Here is a 21880-nt window from a genome sequence, read left to right on the forward strand (position 1 = left end):
ACAAAGATCCCACCAAAAAGGAGAATTACAGACCAATATCCCTGATGAACATGGATGCAAAAATTCTCAACAAGATACTGGCCAATAGGATCCAACAGTACATTAAGAAAATTATTCACCATGACCAAGTAGGATTTATCCCCGGGACACAAGGCTGGTTCAACACTCGTAAAACAATCAATGTGATTCATCATATCAGCAAGAGAAAAACCAAGAACCATATGATCCTCTCATTAGATGCAGAGAAAGCATTTGACAAAATACAGCATCCATTTCTGATCAAAACTCTTCAGAGTGTAGGGATAGAGGGAACATTCCTCAACATCTTAAAAGCCATCTATGGAAAGCCCACAGCAAATATCATTCTCAATGGGGAAGCACTGGGATCCTTTCCCCTAAGATCAGGAACAAGACAGGGATGCCCACTCTCACCACTGCTCTTCAACATAGTACTGGAAGTCCTAGCCTCAGCAATCAGACAACAAAAAGACATTAAAGGCATTCAAATTGGCAAAGAAGAAGTCAAACTCTCCCTCTTCGCTGATGACATGATACTTTACATAGAAAACCCAAAAGTCTCCACCCCAAGATTGCTAGAACTCATACAGCAATTCGGTAGCGTGGCAGGATACAAAATCAATGCCCAGAAATCAGTGGCATTTCTATACACTAACAATGAGACTGAAGAAAGAGAAATTAAGGAGTCAATCCCATTTACAATTGCACCCAAAAGCATAAGATACCTAGGAATAAACCTAACCAAAGATGTAAAGGATCTATACCCTCAAAACTATAGAACACTTCTGAAAGAAATTGATGAAGACACAAAGAGATGGAAAAATATTCCATGTTCATGGATTGGCAGAGTTAATATTGTGAAAATGTCAATGTTACCCAGGGCAATATACACGTTTAATGCAATCCCTATCAAAATACCATGGACTTTCTTCAGAGAGTTAGAACAAATTATATTAAGATTTGTGTGGAATCAGAAAAGACCCCGAATAGCCAGGGGAATTTTAAAAAAGAAAACCATATCTGGGGGCATCACAATGCCAGATTTCAGGTTGTACTACAAAGCTGTGGTCATCAAGACAGTGTGGTACTGGCACAAAAAAAGACACATAGTTCAATGGAACAGAATAGAGAATCCAGAAGTGGACCCTCAACTCTATGGTCAACTAATATTCGATAAAGGAGGAAAGACTATCCATTGGAAGAAAGACAGTCTCTTCAATAAATGGTGCTGGGAAAATTGGACATCCACATGCAGAAGAATGAAACTAGACCACTCTCTTTCACCATACACAAAGATAAACTCAAAATGGATGAAAGATCTAAATGTGAGACAAGATTCCATCAAAATCCTAGAGGAGAACACAGGCAACACCCTTTTTGAACTTGGCCACAGTAACTTCTTGCAAGATACATCCACGAGGGCAAAAGAAACAAAAGCAAAAATGAACTATTGGGACTTCATCAAGATAAGAAGCTTTTGCACAGCAAAGGATACAGTCAACAAAACTCAAAGACAACCTACAGAATGGGAGAAGATATTTGCAAATGACATATCAGATAAAGGGCTAGTTTCCAAGATCTATAAAGAACTTATTAAACTCAACACCAAAGAAACAATCCAATCATGAAATTGGCAAAAGACATGAAGAGAAATCTCACAGAGGAAGACGTAGACATGGCCAACATGCACATGAGAAAATGCTCTGCATCACTTGCCATCAGGGAAATACAAATCAAAACCACAATGAGATACCACCTCACACCAGTGAGAATGGGGAAAATTAACAAGGCAGGAAACCACAAATGTTGGAGAGGATGTGGAGAAAGGGGAACCCTCTTGCACTGTTGGTGGGAATGTGAACTGGTGCAGCCACTCTGGAAAACTGCGTGGAGGTTCCTCAAAGAGTTAAAAATATACCTGCCCTACAACCCAGCAATTGCACTGTTGGGGATTTACCCCAAAGATACAAATGCAATGAAACGCCGGGACACCTGCACCCCGATGTTTATAGCAGCAATGGCCACGATAGCCAAACTGTGGAAGGAGCCTCGGTGTCCATCGAAAGATGAATGGATAAAGAAGATGTGGTTTATGTATACAATGGAATATTACTCAGCTATTAGAAACGACAAATACCCACCATTTGCTTCAACGTGGATGGAACTGGAGGGTATTATGCTGAGTGAAGTAAGTCAATCGGAGAAGGACAAACATTATATGTTCTCATTCATTTGGGGAATATAAATAATAGTGAAAGGGAATATAAGGGAAGGGAGAAGAAATGTGTGGGAAATATCAGAAAGGGAGACAGAACGTAAAGACTCCTAACTCTGGGAATCGAACTAGGGGTGGTAGAAGGGGAGGAGGGCGGGGGGTGGGAGTGAATGGGTGACGGGCACTGGGGGTTATTCTGTATGTTAGTAAATTGAACACCAATAAAAATAAATTAAAAAAAAAAAAAAGAATGAGTAGACTGAGTAGACTGAGTAAAGAAGACTATCCTGACCAAAGTGGATGGGCATCATCCAACCCACTGAGAGCCTGAAAAAGGCAGAGGAAGGGGAAAACCTACTCTCTCTGCTGAGGCTGGAATATCCACCTTCTTCCAACTCTGGACACTGATGCTCTCCTAGTTCTCAGGCCTATGGACCAGTAATGAATTGCACCACTGACTTTCCTGTTTCTGTAGCGTTGAGACAACAGATCATGGGACTTCTTGGCCTCAATCATCTGACTTAATTCTTCTGCCAAATCTATGTGTGTATGTGTGTACATAGGTTCTTTCTCTGGAGAATCCTAATACAAATATGAAACTCTGCATATATCTGCCCAGGACTTAAGAGCGACCAAACTGGTTTAAACACCATTACTGCGATAGCCAATGTAAGATAAAACTAGAGGGGAAAATCCTTTGAAGGGAATTCCTAAAAGCAGAGAAAGCTAGGTTGTTTCACTCTGCTTTTGTGATCCTCCCTAACCCAAGCCAAGAGAAAATTTATAACCTTTGTGCTAATTATGAAATCTTATCTCTCAACACATCCATACTTCTAAAGTCTGCTTCATAATTCAGAAGCTGGGACTCTGAAAACTTCATTTCCTTTGGCAGCTGGCTTCCTATTGGGTTGATACCAACAGAAGAACTTGAGGCAAACTGGAAGAGGGGAGAAGGCACTTACTCCCTCCTGCCTGCATGCTGTTCCTCTCAGTATCACCCCTTGACCCACTGGCTTCCTGTCTCTGCTTCTGTTGGCATTTGGGGAGCCACCCTCACTACAGCTCCACAGAGGTACCCAAACCATCTAGGCAAAGCGCCTTTCTTTTTTTCTTTTTTAAGATTTTATTTATTTATTCATGATAGATATGGGGGGGGGGAGAGAGAGAGAGAGAGAAAGAGAGGCAGAGGGAGAAGAAGCAGGCCCCATGCAGGGAGCCCGACGCGGGACTCGATCCCGGGTCCCCAGGATCACGCCCTGCGCCAAAGGCAGGTGCTAAACCACTGAGCCACCCAGAGATCCCCGGTAAAGCTCCTTTCTGAGCAGGAAAGGCCCCCTCTACTGAGATTCTAAATTCTGGTAACTCGTTTCTTCCCTATGTTGCAAAGGCTCTCGGTATAACTGCTTCCTAAAGTTACTGAACTGGTGTTACCCCAGCTTTTCCCTACTTGCTTTTTCCACCCTCTGACCCCTATTCCACCAATTCCTCATAACAGAGCATCTCTGTTGAAATACTAAATGTGGTTTCTGTTTTCCAGCTTGCTCCTAATCAGTACTTAGGATTGAAACCCTCGGAGATGGAACTTGCTTGGTCATGAGCGTGAACCCCACTGCTAAACTCCTGACCAAGGAGATCACCTGTGTTTGACTGTGATAAATCACTTGGAGGAGCCTGCACCTTGGGAAACCGAACGGCTGCTACACTTGACCACTGCTGTACTAATGGTGAGCATAAGGACTGCAACTAATGATCATAAGGGGGATTTTGCCTAAACTGACACCGTACAGAAATAATGGCAAGCTCAGAGTTTTAACTCTCAGCTCAAATCACAGTCAGAAAACCACAAATTTTCAGCAGCAGCTGTAAAACAATCTCTTATTTCTTAGAGCTACAGTTATAATTTCATGGAAGTGATGCTCCTCTTTGTTAAGGAGATAGTCTTATTCTGTTCGGGGGGCCTTGAATAACCTCACCTGGGCAGCTGCCTTGCAATGGGATACCTTTCTCATTAACATTCTTTTTTTTTTCTTTTAGACTAATAACTAGAATCAGGTATCCCATTCTTCCTGGCAGACAAGTAAAAAGGTTGACTCTGTAGGAGACAGCTTAGACTTTATAATATTTCCCCAATTTATTTTGGCAAAAATATGTTTAGAAATGAATTCTAAGGATATTAGATCAAAGCAAGTGCAATAATATTTTATGGAAACATCTACAGATTCCTTTTGTAAAGTGTTAGCCCTCCTGTTCTAACAATTTGACTGACACTGGGCCTCAACATAGTCCTGTATTCAGTGAGGTTGAGATGCCATAGTACATCATGATACAAAAGAAAGAATCCAAATGCTTAGAAAGATAAGAATAGTGGAGTGAATTTCTCATGTGATAACTGCACATTCGCTCACCCTTGAATCTACACAGGGACAAGGACATTTTCTTCACTTAAGCATTAGGAAATACATTAGGGAGAAGAACAAGAGCGTATCCTTGAAAAGCTCTGTGGTGGCTGTCTTCTGAAGGCCAGGGATGACAGTGAAAACCTTGCCACTAAGGCAGGCTCTGCTTTCAACTGGGATGATGGCTTCCAGAGTAACAAAGGTCAGGTGCCACTGCTTAACTTCCACAGACAGAATGGACATATTTATTACAACAAGTAACAGGAACCAAATGATAAGCAAAATGTTCTGACCAGCAGTAGTCTTTCATATTGCCTAATAATTAATCATAGTGTCCCTAGAAGTAGAACAGATGGGCAGCCTACAGAATATTACTCTATCTATATAAAAAGAAAAAGAAAAAGAAACTAAATCTGATAGGCTGAAATCTGACTTGAGTTACCCACAATGGATAGTTTGACCTCATGAAAATTTAGGGATGTACCAAGTTGGTGAAGTATCTAAGGGCCCATTAATCCTGCAAGATTATCCTCTCCAAAATGCTGCATCCACACCACCTAACCCGACAAAGGGGCAAGCTTCTGATATATTGACTACTTGAATATATTGGATAATCCATGAGGCTGCTGCTTCTGAGTGGGGTCCAGAGTAAGGCCAGACTCTGCAGCAGATCCAGCTGTAGTACATGCTGTTCTAGCACTAAATCCTTATGTCCCAGGAGATCCAATAATACTCCAAGTGTCTGGGCCAAGTGGGATGCTGCACTGAGTGGCTAGCAAGCCTGCATAGGAGAATAAGCACAGGCCTCAAGAGATTTTTAGTTAGGTTCTATGTGCTTCTCCAGACAATCAGTTTCCTTTTGAAATATATTTCTTGGTATACTACTGGACCCTAGAAGAACATCTGACCATTGGACATGAATTGGCCTTGAGACCTGAGCTGTTCATTATGAACTGGGTATTCTCTGACTACCAAACCATAAGACTGGATATTACAGAAGAAATCCAGAGCACAGTAAGCTACATATGCAGGTGGCTCAGAATCCTTACATACATACTTCTGTCATATTGCCTCCTTTCCCTCAATCTATATGTACTTCCTCATGGCAAGTTCATGATGACTCATGACTAAGGAAAAAGAAGGATAAACAAAACAAAACAAAAAACTTGAGACTTGTTTAGACCTGGTCCCTTATGACATACTGGCATAAAATCGAAGTGGACAGTTGAAGCATTATACACCCACTAAGAAGTCTTCTAGAAAGATAGAGAGAAAGGCCCCCAAGCCTTGAGAATATTTACTTGCCTACATAACTGATCTATTGCCAGAAGTAGGGATTCACTGATTTATGGACAGTAGATAATGGTGTGCCTCAAAGATCTGAAAAGAACAGAAGTAGAAGATTGGTTTAAAGGATGTCTAAGGAGAAGTATGTGAAAGAACATCTTAAAATGTGAATAAAGGTTTAAGGTTATTTGTTACCTGGATGTTTTGTAGGTTGGAATCGGAATAACAAACAACAGCATATAAACTGGGAAAAGTGGTGGCAAGAGGCATAGCACTCTAAAGCCTCTGCATTATTCAGGAGGAAGGTAAATATATTGTTCAACATGCATCCTACTGTTCTGGGGAAACCACACACATACAAAAATTAAGTTTAAAACTTCCAAAAGTAGAGGTTTTGAAAAGTCTTTTTTTAAAAAGATTTTATTTATTTATTCATGAGAGACAGAGAGAGAGAGAGAGAGAGAGAGGCAGAGACACAAGCAGAGGGAGAAGCAGGCTCCAATGCAGGGAGCCAGATGTGGAACTCGATCCTGGGTCTCCAGGATCACGCCCTGGGCTGAAGGTGGCGCTAAACCGCCGAGCCACCCGGGCTGCCCATGAAAAGTCTTAAATAGCATATTAGCAATCCAAACCCAGCAATGCAAAAAATAGATTATACATTTTGATCAGAATCAATGCAAAAATGCATTGATTGGTTTAATGCAGAACTGGTTTAATATTTTTAAAATCCAATAACGTAACTCTTCCAATAAACAGAATAAAGGAGAAAAATCATATGATAACCTCAATATACAAAATGATCTTTTAAATATTAAGTGAACTCTTTTTTTAAAGATTTATTTATTTATTTTAGAAAGAGAGGGACAGTGCAAGCAGGAGGAGGAGCAGAAGGACAAGCAGACTCTGAGCATGGAGCCCAACTCAGGGCTTGATCCCAGGGCCTTGAGATCATGATCTGAACAAAAATCAAGAGTCAGATGCTCAACTGACTAAGCCACCCAGGGGCCACCAATCTTTTTAAAGTAATCTCTATGCCCAATGTGAGGCTTTAACTAATGACCCCAAGATGAAGAGTCACATGTTCTACCAACTGAGCCAGCCAGGTGTCCCATGTGAACTCAATTTTTAACCTAAAAATCCTAGCAAACTACTAAGAGAAGGAAACTTTCCTAACTTTATAAAATATCTATTAAACAAAAAAGCCCCACTAACTTTGCAATGATCATTCCTCTTAAAATTGGAACCACTTAAAAAAATACGAAGTATTACCACTTCTTTTCAACACTGTACTCGAATTCTTAGCCCTGACTTTAAAAAAACATAAAAGAGGATCCCTGGGTGGCGCAGCAGTTTAGCGCCTGCCTCTGGCCCAGGGCGTGATCCTGGAGACCCGGGATTGAATCCCACTTCGGGTTCCCGGTGCATGGAGCCTGCTTCTTCCTCTGCCTATGTCTCTGCCTCTCTCTCTCTCTCTCTCTCTCTCTCTCTCTCTGTCTCTCTGTGTGACTATCATAAATAAATAAAATTTTAAAAAAAGACATAAAAGCTATGGAGATTGAAAAGAAACAAAGCTATCATTTTTACTACTTTTCACTAATGACAGCCATCATATGGAGGAAAAGAAAGGAAATAAAAGCTATTATGACTGGAAAGAAAGAAACAACACTGTCATTTTCACAAACGATATGGCTCTTCATAGAAAAATTCAAAAAAATTTCTAAGTAAGAATAAATAAGATAAGTTAGCATGTTTCTCCATGCACATTTAAAATCAAATTAATAAATTTCTTTCATCATAATTAAATCCACTTTCTGGTCCAATCTCCGAGAATAATCCATGGTAAAAACCCACTCATTTTCAGAGTAGGTTGGCGTTGAAGCCCTTTTGAAGCAGGACTTCACTGAACTGGATGATCCGTCAAAATCACATTTTTAAGTGTATTAAAATACAGAAGAAAGTAAGCTAATAGAAACTCTGTAGCACCTTCACTAATCCAGAGAGGAGTAAAATGACCAATTTGTCTATCATTAGCTCAGCAATGTATTTGCTTTTCACAAATGAAAACCCTGCTTGATATTAAATAAAATCTCAGTTTCAATGAAAAAAAACATCAAATTCAGATTAATTCCTATAAGCTATATGATTATGAATAACCTTCATACTTAGTCAAAATGAGCCAGCAAGGAAAAAACACCTCCATTAAAGAATCCCAGATGTATACTCCATATGAGTAACAAGGCAATCAATTAAACAAAGAGGGATGCCATTTATTTTAGCTGCATCTTCCTTAGGCTTGCATAGATTGAATGGAATCACATAAATAGTTATGCTTTTACTTTACGCAAATCACAGTATTTTTAACCACATGGATCACTTAAGACTCTTACAAACAACAGAAAATCCAAATCAGTCCATCTTACACACACACAAAAAGGGGGAATCCACTAACTCTGTAAGAGACTACAAAGATTTTCATTCCTTTTACTTCATGGATCATCTCTTAACCTTCTCTGAGATCTTGGCATATTTTTCATTTGTGAAACCTAGAAGTGGTGGAAAGGTTTAACCAGCTCTATGGTAAAACAAAGATTAGCTTGTGTTTCTGCAAACCATGCTGTTTTTCTGCATTTATTCATTCAACAAGTACTTAATTAAATTCTTAAGTGCAAATACTACAAATTAGATACTCAGAAGGAATATTAGAGGAAAGAAAGCCAACAGTATAGTCAGAAAGACAAACCACAGCCCAGAAAGTAGTGAAGTAACATTGTGATTAACCCCAAAAGTGAGTAGCACAGCCCCCATGTGCCACAGGAATTCACAGAAACAGAAAATCTAGGGTTGCCAGAGATGTCCAAAATATTTAATTAAAGAGACAAAACATGAACTATCCCTTAATGAGTGGTTGATACTCAGACAGGAAAACATAGGTTCTGGGGTATGTGCCCAGATTCTCCCTTCAGAAACAAAAGCTCATTCTGCAAGTTGCCAGGAGTGTTGGCTGTTGGGAGGCTCTCACCTATGGCCTGGTCCAGAATTGTCCTTCCAGGAAGGCAGTTGACTTATCCAAGGTCACATTCTCTCTCTCTCTCTCTGGAGGAAGCTTGCTTCTAATCACTGAAGTACAAAGGCCCAGCCTCCATGCTTCTATTGGATTGGCCTTAAAGGCCCCCCCACTTCAAGGCTCTCCCGGTGGGGGTCCCGATGTGATAAGCCCAGCGTTTTATTATTACCGGCCTCACAGTTCACTTTGTTCCTCCACTCAAACCCACCTCCTTCACTCCCTTCAAGGTGCTGTTCCCATGAGCACTCCCCAATTAACCCTCTGCATGTATATCTCCACCCCAGCATCTGTCCCCCAGGATACCTAGTCTAAGATATTGTAGAAAAGGGACAAAATACTCAGTGTAGACAGAATACCAAGCAAATACTTGGCATTACATGTAGTAGGGGGAATTGGACAAATGAGCCTGGCTCACACTGAAAGCAGTATGGTTAAATAGATTTTGGAGGATGCCGAATGCCACCCTACTTTGGAATTCATCCCATAATTCAGTGCTCCAAAACTGTTCCATCTTTGATGGCCCAGGACGGTGAATCCAACCTCCTGGATGTCTGGACACAGAGTTAAAAGTGACAAAGTGTAAGCATGAACATTCCCTAAAGTTTGATTACCTCCAAACTTTACATGAACCTCGCATTTTGCCCACAGTTACCAGCATTTGTCAAAATGAATGCATACTCTTGTTTAAGCATGGCCATAATGAGTGGAGAAATAGAGTGTGTGCATATGTGTGTGCAGTGTGTGTTCACAATTCTCAATGTTTTTTCAGTTCTTTAAAGAGGGTTTAAAAAAAAGGGAGGATGGGTAAAAATGATAGTTGGGTTATATTCGAAAATGTTGACTCACTCCTGCCTTCCTCAGTACCATTTCTACCCACCTGATGCTCATTTCCTTGCTACCTGTTCCTAGCCTGTCATAACCATCATTTCTGATCTGTCTACTCAATGAGGGGTTTTCCTCTCAGCCTTTCCCAAGAGGCCCCATTAAGGTTTTAGTTGATAAGAAATTCAGTACTAATATGCAAATACAATATGCATGTGGGAGTCAGTACGGGCCTCAAGAAGACAAAATCATCTAAAATAAATAACAATACTAAAAGCAATAGCGCAGTAACATGAAGAGCTTAGAAAACCAGAATGGAAAAAAAAAAGAAAAAGAAAAGAAAACCAGAATGGCTATGGGAGCAAAAATAGCCCCTCTACTCAGTACTTCATATAAAAGCTATATACCCCATTCCTATCTTTTTGCATATGTTACATAGTTAGAATAATGTCAGACATTATTATAATCTAGAATTCACCTTTTCTACATTTTTAATGGATCCATAAGATCTCATCTAGAGCAAAGTTTATTTAACCTTTTAAGAAAATGTTTAGTCAGAAGAATAAGAATAAATAGCTAATTGTAGGAAATGGGCTACCGTGCATTGTAGAAATAGGTCAAAGAACAAGGTTGACAAAGTCCCTTTCCTTGTGGAGGTTTAATTAAGAAAGGGAGTCCAACACTAAACAAATAAATGAGAAAATGCCACACTTGATGAGTGCTGTAGCAGAATAAAACAAGGTGGCATGGTAGAGTTTGATGGGAAACTGTCGTATCTGAGTGGACTATGAGGGCCTCTCTGACAATACATTTAAACCTGAGATCTGCACAGCAAGAGGAGCTGGCCATGTGAGGCATGTGAGAGAAAACTTTTAAGCAGAGAAAACAGATCATGCAAAAGTCCCAAGTCTCAAAGCCTGCCTTTCAGGCAGCTTCGTCTCTGCTACTCATAAGGCTAACCCTGGGAGATATTGTCCTGCAAATATATTCTCACTAGACAATCCAGAATGAGCCAAACATTTTTAGAAAGAAAAACAGCTATCATGTGTAACAACAGGAAACAGAGGATTCAAATATATCCTATGATGTGCCTAAATTATTTGGACCAAGAGTAAGTCATTTTACTATTTATAGAACATATTCATCCTTATGTCAGAAAGAAGTTAAAGTATTTTCCAAAGAAGTATAAATTATGATCAAATGGCATAAATAAAAAGTGGAAGGAAAAAGATAAACAAGTAGACAATGTGGGGAAAAGAATGAAGGCATAAATGCTCACGACAAAGGCATTTTCATATACTATTGGTGGGAATGTAAGTTGGAGAGAGGTGAAATAGATAAAAGAAATTAATAATACACTTATCTTCAGGAGTCCTGAGAAATGCATAAAATTGCTGAATCATTACACTGTACATCTGAAACTCATGTAATGCTGTAGGTTAATTATACCTCAAAAAAGGAAAAAAAATGTTCATGATCATGGTCTGCATTCTGGCTACCACTAGGTATGAATCTTCCAGAAAGAAGGGGGTTTCTTATCATTGTGAGAAGTATACTCTTGATCCTCCTCACATATTTCACCCATCCCCACCCACCCACATACCCTCTGGTTTGTTCTCCATAGTTGGGTGTACTTTTCAGCTTGTCTCTTTTTTCTTTGTTTTGTTTCTTAAATTCTATATATGAATGAAATCATATGGTATTTGTCTTTCTCTTTTTTTTTAAAGATTTTATTTTTATTTGTTTATTCATGAGAGACACAGAGAGAGAGAGGGAGAGAGAAAGAAGCAGAGACACAGGCAGAGGGAGAAGCAGGCTCCATGCAGGGAGCCTGACATGGGACTCGATCCCAGGTCTCCAGGATCAGGCCCTGGGCTGAAGGCAGCGCTAAACCGCTGAGCCACCCAGGCTGCCCTATTTGTCTTTCTCTGATTGACTTATTTAATTTGGCATAATGCCCTCTAGATCCATCCATGCTGTTGCAAATGGCAAGATTTCATTCTTTTTATGGCTAAGTAATATTCCTGTGTGTGTGTGCGCGCGCATCACATCTGCTTTTATCCATTCATCTATCAATGGACTGTGAGGGCTAATTCCATAATTTGGCTACTACAAATCACATCAAACATAGGGGTGCATATATCCTTTCAAATTAGTATTTTTATATTCTTTGGATAAACAGCCAGTAGAACTACTAGATCATTTGAGATAGTTTTATTTTTAATTTTTTGAGGAACTTCTATACTGTCTTCTACAGTGGCTGTACCAGCTTACATTCCCACCAACAGTGCATGAGGGTTCCTTTTTCTTAGCATCTTCATCAACACTTACTTGTTGTGTTTTTTATTTTAGCCATTCTGACGGAGGTAAGGTTCATACACCATCTTTGACATTATAGAACTGAACAATAGTTCTCATACAAGGATGCTGCCTAATGCAAGGAACATGCCCCTCCATGATAACCTTTAAAAGATGACAAAACTGTATTTTCATGGTCTGATTCTTATAAGTCTCAATAAAAGTTTCTTAAATCCCTCCTCTGCATAGCTCAGTGAAAGTAATTCAATAGTGGGTTACCCTATGCTGAATGGGGACCCAAGTCACTGTTCAACTAACTTTATCAAAACCATGTTTGCTGGGCAGCCAAGGTGGCTCTATGGTTTAGCGCCGCCTTCAGCCCAGGGCTTGATCCTGGAGACTGGGGATCGAGTCCCACATCGGGCTCCCAGCATGGAGCCTGCTTCTCCCTCTGCCTGTGTCTCTTCACTCCCCCCCACCCCCACCGCACCGTGCTCTCTCTCTCTCTCTGTGTCTCTCATGAATAAATAAAATCTTAAAAAAAAAACATGTTTGCTAATAACCTGAGAACTTAGTGTACATGACCTTCTTGAATTATTCACTAATTATTTCTCAAAATTGAACTATTGATAAACCTAGCGACACTGATCTCTGTTCTGGATTCCCTATCAATCCAAGGACTGTGGCAGTGGATGTTGCCTCAACGTCTTAACTGAATTTAAAGAAAGGGTTCAATTTAAAATAATTCTGTGAAATCTAGAACTTTAAGCTTCCATAAAGTAGAATATTTGTCATCTGTATACTTTAAGAGTGTTATTTTTCAAATCATTGCTATAACACTAAGAAGGAAGATAATAAAAAATGATTCAATAAATATTTTCAGTCAGAATAGAATAATGTTCTGCATTTAATAAACTGTAGCTGGTTTTAATTACCATTTTATATAATGCTAAGATGATTATTATACATTGTAAACAAAAAATACAACTGAAAAAAATGAAATAACTAAAACAATACCAGGTCCTCTGGAGAGAATTCATAGGAGTAAAATAGCATTAAAATAAAAATAATATCTCAAAAACATACAGCTACAATAAATCTTTTTTTAAAAAGATATTATTTATTTATTCATGAGAGGTACAGAGAGAGAGGCAGAGACATAGGCAAAGGGAGAACCAGGCTCCTTGTAGGGAGCTGGATGCCAGACTGAATCCCCAGACCCCAGGATCATGCCCTAAGCTGAAGGTAGACACTCAACCGCTGAGCCACCCAGGCATCCTTACAATAAATCTTATACAATAAGTTCACTTCATACAAATAGATATATTATTTCAATGTACAGACAAATCAAATGTATTCTCAATTCAATATAGCTAGTCACTTTCAATTTAGATCATGTTCAAAAAAATGCAGAAATAGCAGGAGTTAGACACTCCTTTATGCTCCAGGCTACACTTCAAAAAGAAAAGTTCTCTTTTTTATGTTAAAGGAACAACTTACAACCTAAAACTATCAGGGTGTTTCATGTAGAACATTATCCAAAAATCAGATCACTTAGATATTTTTAATAATTCATGTTTATATATCTTACTGTTGCTAAGAACTTCCAGGAACAAAAACAACAGAAACTACTCTATTTAACATATTTACTTTCTACCTTATTTAATTTACATACTTGATTCTATGGCAAATTTCTTGAAAACCAATCGATAAATCTGAATTTCAAATATTAATTTCTTACTTCTATTTGTATAATGATGGACTGTATTGATGAACATGAAAATGGACCAAGCATATAAACAGAAAACCACGGTGGGCTTTAGTAAAATTACCAGAATATGATAGTTGAGAGTGTCCCAAGTATAATCAGTCTTTTCTAAGTACTTAGGAGTTTATTTATATTTCTCAGTACATAATACATCACCCAATAAATATGTACCAAATGAATGTAAATGATGTTCCAAACATCATGTACCAAAAGATTTAATAGCTTTTGAAAAGATAACAAAGTCATAATGAATTCTCAAGAAAGTGAAATCTCCTATAAACTGCTGAGAAATTCTCAGACTTCTAGTGGCAAGTGATTATTCATAACCAAACCACACTTTCCAAATCTGATAGGTTGGTCCTGATCTTTTTTATTCATAAAGGTATTTGACAATTATTCAGTAGAACACCTATTATGTACCAAACATTTGATAGGCATGAAGATATAAGCAGTTAAAAAGTTGACAAAATATCTTCCTATAAGAAGCTTATATTCTAGTGGGATAAACAGAGTATAAACTGAAATCAAAGGAATAAATCCAACAAAATAATATCCAATGACAATAAGGGTTACAAAAAAAAATCACACTACAGAGAATAACAGAAGAGGCTGGATCTATTTGTGCTATTTTAGTTGAGGCTAATCCAGGTTTCCTCTCTGAGACAACACTTATTCAAGATTGTTTTCTAATTACATATAATGTCTCCAAATTTAGCCAAAGTATACTTTTGTGATAGAGCCAACAAGCAAGACTTGCCCCCACTGCTGAACAAAGAACACACATACACACACACACACATTTTGCCTGGCCAAATGTTATTCTCCTTTCTACCTGTGCCACAATTCTTCAGAGATACCAGAACTACAACCTAAAAAAGCAGATGCACATTTTGAATTAGTTCTAATTTCAGGATATAGAAGGCCATCCTCCAAAAGCAACTCTCCACACAGTCTGTCACTGAGTTATCAATATTAATACAAAAGAGAAGTAGTAGCATCTAATGTGATGGCAGCCAAAACTTACTGGGTGTATATTAGGTGCCAGGCACTGGAATGGGTTCTTTAGTCTCTATTTTACTTCATATATTCCTCATAAAGTCCCTCTTAGGTATTATTTTGCAGATGAGGACATTGATGTTCACAGAGATCAAATAAAGTGCTCTGGGTCAAGCAGACAATAAATGACTGCTAAGCTTGAATTATCTCCAAAGATCACCTTCTTCATCCTATATAACTGTGTCATTCAACTTCTTCATGCAAATGCACCTGAGGGGTGTTCTGCAGTTGTTGCATAGAGTGGCCTACAAATGTCGACCAGATCCTGTTGGTTGATGTGTAGTTGAGGTCCTCTTTAGTATTCCTGATTTGCTGTAGAGTGTTTCTTCCAATTGTCAAGAGAAGAGTTTTAAATTCTCTAACTGTGGTTGTGGATTTGTCTATTTCTCTGCTTAAGTCTACCAGTTTCTGCCTCACTCTGCAGCTCTGTTGTTCAATGCATGAACACTTAAGACTGCTATTTTTCTTGGTGGGTTGACTCTTATATTACTATATAATGACAGTTCCTATCTCTGGTAATTTTCTATCCTCTGAAGTCTACTTTATCTGGTCTTAAAATAGCCACTCCTCTTTTCTTTTGACATTTGCATGTTTTTTCTATTCTTTTACTTTTAGCCTGCTTATATCTTTGTATTTTAAATCATTTTCTTTCTTTTTTTTTTTTTTTTTTTTTTGTTATTTATGATAGTCACACAGAGAGAAAGAGAGAGAGACGCAGAGACACAGGCAGAGGGAGAAGCAGGCTCCATGCACTGGGAGCCCGACGTGGGATTCGATCCTGGGTCTCCAGGATCGCGCCCTGGGCCAAAGGCAGGCACCAAACCGCTGCGCCACCCAGGGATCCCTTAAATCAGTTTCTTAGATACAGTATATGCTTGGGTCATGTTTTTAAGTCCACTCGGACAATCTCTGTGTTTTAATTGGTATATTTAGGCCATTTGCATTTAATTTAATTATTGGCATATTAGGGCTAAAGTCGGCCATGTTATTTTTTGTTTTCTGTTCTTTGTTTTTCTTCTTCTTATTCCTGTGAGTTATTTGAAAATTTTTTATAACTCCATCTTAAATTACTACAGTTTGTGGGACACCTGGGTGGCTCAGTCGGTTAAGCATCTGCCTTTGGCTCAAATCATGATCTTAGGGTCCTCCTTAAGCTCAGGTCATGATCTCAGGGTCCTAGGATCAAGCTCCTATGTCAGGCTTCCTGCTGTAGGGAGTCTGCTTCTCCCTCTCTCTCTGCTTCTCCTCCCACTCATGTTCTCTCTCTCTAATAAATAAATGAAATCTTTTTTAAAAAAATCAATTAAATTACTAGAGTGCTTTAAAAAGATTTTATTTATTCATTTGAGATACAGAGCACGAACACAGGGGCAGAGGGAAAAGGAGAAGCAGACCCCCTGCCAAGTAGGGAGCTAGAAGCAGGACTCGATCCTGGGACCCCAGGACCATGACCTGAGCTGAAGGCAGATGCTTAACTGACTGAACCACCCAGGTGCCCCACATTACTAGCATTTTTGAGGGCATCATTTCATATAGCCTTTTTAGAGGTTGCTTTAGGTATGACATTTTATATATGAAACTTATCAATGAGTGTTTTTGTTTTACCAATATAAGTGAACGATAGAAACCTTACCTCCTTTGCTCCCCTTTACTCTCTCTTGCTTAAAATACAACTGTCTTAAATACTTCCTTTACAGAATCACGTCTGATTCTGTTATAATTTTTGCTTCAAGCATCAAACATAATTTAGAAAACTTGAGAAGAAAAATGTATTATATTTAGTCATATTTTTGCTCTTTCCATGTTCTAAAGGTTCCAAATGTTCTAAAATTTTTTCTTTTCTAATTTTCTCTCTTTTTAGAGAACTTCCATTACCGATACTTTTAGGGTAGACCGGCTGGTGACAAAATCTTGATTTCTCCCTCATTTCGTTTTTATTTTCTTTTTTTTTTTTTTTTTTTTTTTTTAGTTTCAGAGGTAGAATTGGTGATTCAGTTGCATATAACACTCAGTGCCCATTACCCAGTTACCCCATTCCCTTACCCACGTGCCCTCCAGCCACCATCAGTTTGTTTCCTAGAGTTCAGCATCTCCTATGGTGCAGCAATGTCCACAATGTCAAAATATGATTTCCCCTTCATTTCTAAAGGATATTTTCTCTGAGTACAGAACTCTAGGCTCTTTGTTTCAGCACCCGAAAAATGCTGTACCACCTCCCCCTGACATCCACAGGTTTGATGAGAATCTGCTGTCATTCAAATTGTTTTTCCTGTATAGGTGTGATATTTTTCTCTTGTTGGTTTCAAGATATATTTTGTCGTCCCCTCCCCCCCACACACACACCCAGAAGTTTAGTTATAATGTATATTGGCATGGAATTCATGGCAGTAGCAGCCTCATTACCATTCAGCAGTGTAGAAAGTCCTGACTCTTTTCCAGGCCTCCTCTTACATGACCCCAGTGAGGAGGGAGAAGAATGTCTCACTGCTAGGGATGAGAGAAGTCAGGCTTCCTACATAGTCTCCACAGACACTGGTCTCACATAGGGGTAAAGATGGGGCCACAATGTAAATGTAAATGAAAACCACAATGAGAGATCACACAAATCTATTAGAATGGCTATCATTACAAAGACAGATGATACCAAGTTTTGGTGAGAATGTGGAACAACTGGAACTCTCATACAATGTTCATAGGAATGTAAAATTGTACATACACTTTTCAAAACTAGTGGCTAATGTCCTAAAAAGTTAAACATATGCCTATTATATGATCCAGCCAATCTATTCCAGGTTTTTACCCAAGAAAAACAAAAGCATACATCCATACAGAATACTACTCAGTAATTAAAAGATATAAATTACTGATACATGACACAACATAGATTATTATAAAATAATTATGTTGAGTGAAAGAAGATGTGCCCCCCAAAAGTACATAGTGTATGATCTCATTTATACAAAACTCTAGAAAAGGAAAACTGTTCCATAGTGAAAGAAAGAAGACCTGGGGAGGTGGTGGTAGTAAAGAAAGGTACAAAGGAGGAATTACAAAGAAAGGGGCAGTCTAGACAACAGGAAGGAGGGAGGGCATATGAGGAGCATGTCCTAACTGAGTCCTTCCAGGGAATTCCAAACAGCATTTCCACTACTTATTATAGCCTCTATGCCACTTGACTAAGTGCAAATTCATAATACAGAAACTCTATTGTAAAGAAGGAGAAATAGTCTCTCTGCCTCAGTACCCTTCCTGGTGTTCCAGCACTCTTGTGCATTTGGGTTCTTTTTTAATATTTTTGTTGATATTCCAATAAAATTTTGGAAGAAGAAGAGGAAAATGCATAGGCTTAGTTGACCAGAATTGTAAATGTTCTTTACTGAGAATTATAGTTTGTTACTTTCTGGTTTTCATGTATAAACTACTAATACAATTCTTAACTAAATTCACATAATTTGATGTTTAATAAAAAACCCATGGGTGAACTATTTGTTAAATACTTATTTCCTAGATTTTTTTATTAATATTTTTTTAGTTTTGAAATAACTGTAAATTTACAGGAAAAGTATAAGAATAGCACAGATAACTCCATACACCCTTCACCTAGAGACCCCATTCAGTTTTGGAGAACTTTATATGTGCTGCAAAATACTGTACTTTGGTGAAAACCAAACCATTTCACATCTTGCCAATTAATTAAGACGTTACATGTGGAAATCTATATTAAATAGGATTACAGTTCTAATTTATTGAAGTGATGTCAAGCATTCCTTATAGATTGATGCCTAGGCTATTCGCTACTAACCTGTCTTGAATAAGCCAATGAGAATATTAAAAGTATTCCATCTTACAAAAATTTCAAAGAGTTTGTGGAATATACGTCATTATTACTTTATTCACCTTACATCTTTATATTACTTAATTAAAATATCATTACTTAAGACCCTAATGCAATGATTTCTAAGCATGGTTTTATAATGTGTCAAAGCATGTCAAATCATATTTGAAGGCAACATAAGTTTATGCTCTTAAGTCACCTGGAAACAAGATTTATTTTCATCTAAAGGAGTTTAGAAATACAATATTGTGTACAGTTTTGGTAGAAGTTAGCTATTTTCTCCCTTCAATTATTTGAAGTGCAAATAAACCCTCAAAAATTAACCACTCATCACTGCAATCTAAGCTGATGGGGATGTAGGTAATATATCACCCCCCAAAAATCCATAAGATACACAGCATACAATTTTATCATTGTTTGATTTGGGGGGAAGAGGTCTTATGATTTCACAAGACAATTCTGTCATCATTTAAAATTCATCAATGCAGTGGCACCCGGGTGGCTCAGTTGGTTAAGCGTCTGCCTTCAGCTCAGGTCATGATCCCAGCCTGGGGTGGGGGTTGGGGGGATGGCGCCCCCCCATCAGGCTCTCTGCTCAGCAAGGAGTCAGCTTCTCCCTCTCCCTGTGCCTCTCCTCCCTGCTCACGTGCTCTCTCTCTCTCACTCTCTCTCAAATAAACAAAATCTTTTTAAAAAAATCATCAGCACAAAACTATCTAATGAGCTAGTTTAAAAAAAAAATGAGCACCTGATAAAAATCAAATTGGATTTTATTTCCCAATCACGTAGAAAGTTTACATATATTTCAAACTCCATTATTATCACTTGGAGAGAGTCTCAGGAATCTTAAAATGCCAATAAATCTATTAAAAACAATTCACATGTTCTCCCTGGTAAATTGTACTTTATATTCTAGGGGAGTGGAGACCCTATAAAAGTAGTTCTTTTATGTTTGTTTTGACACAATACACTGTGTCACAAAGGGTTATTATGATTCTACTTTTAATAGACTTATGTAGAGTCTCTAATCATTAGACTCAAGAAAAACAATCTGGTCGCTCCAGCAATTCTTTTGCTTTCATATATGGACTTCCTTTACTAACACTTTTGGCAGAAACAAGAATCAAGACGTGCCTTATAGGACTTTATGACTCTCTACAACGAGTTTCAGTTGAAACAATGGCCGTGTCTGTCGAGATAGAACAATATTAACTTAAAGTTGGGCAGCAGAAAAACTTGAGATCTTGCAAATCTCAGTTACCTGAAACCCATCCTTCCCTATCGGATCACATCCCTGTCTGCCTCTCCCTTTTTTCTGCTAAGATATTCTTTCTTTCTTTCTTTCTTTCTTTCTTTCTTTCTTTCTTTCTTTCTTTCTTTCTTCTTTTTTATTTATTTATTTATTTATTTATTTATTTATTTATTTATTTATTTATTTATTTATTTCTCTCTCTCTGCAGTTAACTCTCTTCTCATCAATACTAGGGAAACAGCTCCATTCTCTAGCTCTTCCCTCTGTGCGTGCCAGCCTTATTCGGACACCGCAGACACGTAACCCCCCAATAATGACCACAACTGGGTTTTTTTTGGGGGGGGGGGTCTTGACCCCTCCCTGCCCGATCGTCTCCTCTCAGTGCCCAGCTGGACCATCGAATGGGGACGGGCCGTGGGCTTCCCTCCCCGCGGCACCGGCATCTGCCCGGCGCCCTGGCTGCCCGCGGGACGCTTCGCCAGCGCCCGGTTCGGGCTCCTGTTCTTTTTCTCCTGTGCTCCCGCTCTTCCTTTCTGCTACTGTATTTCTGTCATCAGTTCTTTGATGGCGAGAGACAACAGCTCAGAGCTACACGTCTCCACTCGTAAATACGTGTCTGCTTCTCCTGAACCTCTCTCCGCCCCCTTCTCCCCCTAACACATGTAGGGTCTGCAATGCAAGGGGCTCTCCTTCCATCCAGGGATCCATGTCGGCGTCTCAGGGTGACAATTTCATTCAACGCGCCAGCACCCCCCGAAGCCTGCTCCTTACCAGTTTCCGTTTTCCCCCAGTTAACCACATCGTTTCCCATTGCCAAGCACCTCTTCCACCTTTCTGGGTTTCTAGTACTGCCCATATTAAAAAAAAAAAAAAAAAAAAAAAAAAAAAATTCCAGCATGCAGTATAGTGCAGATCGCAGGAGGAAAGTGTGCGTGTGCGAGACAGTCCGAGAGTGTGCATCTGTCCGTCTCGGCCGCTCTGGGTCCTGTGCAGGAGGCTGCGGGGTGCAGGACAGTGCGACCGCTCCAACTTGCCCTGCCCGACTCCCGCCTCAGGTGGACCGTCTCCGGCTCACCTGTCCGCGCCCAGGTAACCCGCGAGGCGCCCGCCCGGCCGCGTCCCCGGACACCTGGCCCGGCCGGAGCGAACGCCCAAGCCCTGGCGCCGCGCGGCCGCCTCCTCCCGCGCCTCCGTCCACTGTCCCTCCTCCGTCCGGGTGTTCGGGACCGTCTCCCGCGCACACAGACGGGACCGCCCCCCTCCACAGCGCCCTACCTCAAACAGGGGACCGATCCTGTTCTTCTCCAGGTAAGCCTGGATCCGGGATTGCTGGTGAGACGCCATGGAGAGACGGACGGGGCCGCGGGGAGTGCGGGAGAGGCGCGCGGCCGTGCGGCTCGGCCGGGGGACAGCCCTCCTGCTCCCCTGGGGCCGGGGCCGGGGCCGGGGCCGGGGCCGGGGCCGGGACAGGCGCTCCGGAGCCTCGGCTCCCCCGGGCCGCGCGCGTGGGCTGCACCCGGGGAGCGGCGAGCGCGTGGGGCGCCGAGAGCCGCCAACTCCGCCAACTCCGAGGCGAGCGAGAACTCCTTCGCCGCGTTCCGCTCCCCGCGCCCACCTCCGCCGCTCCTGCAGCGCGCGGCGCCGGGGGGAATCCTAGGCGGAGGCTCCAGGCTCCGCGCGCCCCCGGGCGGCAGCAGCGGGAGCCGGAGCCGGAGCCGGAGCCGGAGCGGGGAGGCGGGAGGCGGGAGGCGGGAGGCGGGCGCGGCTCGGCGCGGCTCGGCGCGGCGCGGGGGGCGCCCTCGGGCGGCGGGGGCCGCGGGGCTCGAACTCGCCGCGAGCGTGCGTGTGCCTGCGTGTGTGGCCGCGCGC

General features: G+C 40.5%; 1 protein-coding gene and 1 long non-coding RNA gene across 6 annotated transcripts in view; one reads left to right on the top strand and one right to left on the bottom strand.

Annotated features, from left to right (window-relative positions):
* Positions 1–21464, bottom strand: part of C28H8orf34 (chromosome 28 C8orf34 homolog) — a 406660-nt gene extending 385196 nt beyond the window's left edge. For all 4 annotated transcript variants that reach the window (XM_077876661.1, XM_077876660.1, XM_077876663.1 and 1 more), the window contains exon 1: positions 21287–21464. In XM_077876661.1, coding sequence (XP_077732787.1) covers positions 21287–21355 — 69 coding nt within the window. In that variant the 5' untranslated portion in view covers positions 21356–21464. The remainder of the gene's footprint in view (positions 1–21286) is intronic.
* LOC144300531 (uncharacterized) overlaps positions 20924–21880 on the top strand; it is a 55379-nt gene continuing 54422 nt past the window's right edge. For both annotated transcript variants that reach the window (XR_013367203.1, XR_013367202.1), the window contains exon 1: positions 20924–21319. This is a non-coding gene — a long non-coding RNA (uncharacterized LOC144300531). The remainder of the gene's footprint in view (positions 21320–21880) is intronic.

This window comes from Canis aureus, chromosome 28 (genome assembly GCF_053574225.1).
Source record: "Canis aureus isolate CA01 chromosome 28, VMU_Caureus_v.1.0, whole genome shotgun sequence".
NCBI lineage: Eukaryota > Metazoa > Chordata > Mammalia > Carnivora > Canidae > Canis > Canis aureus.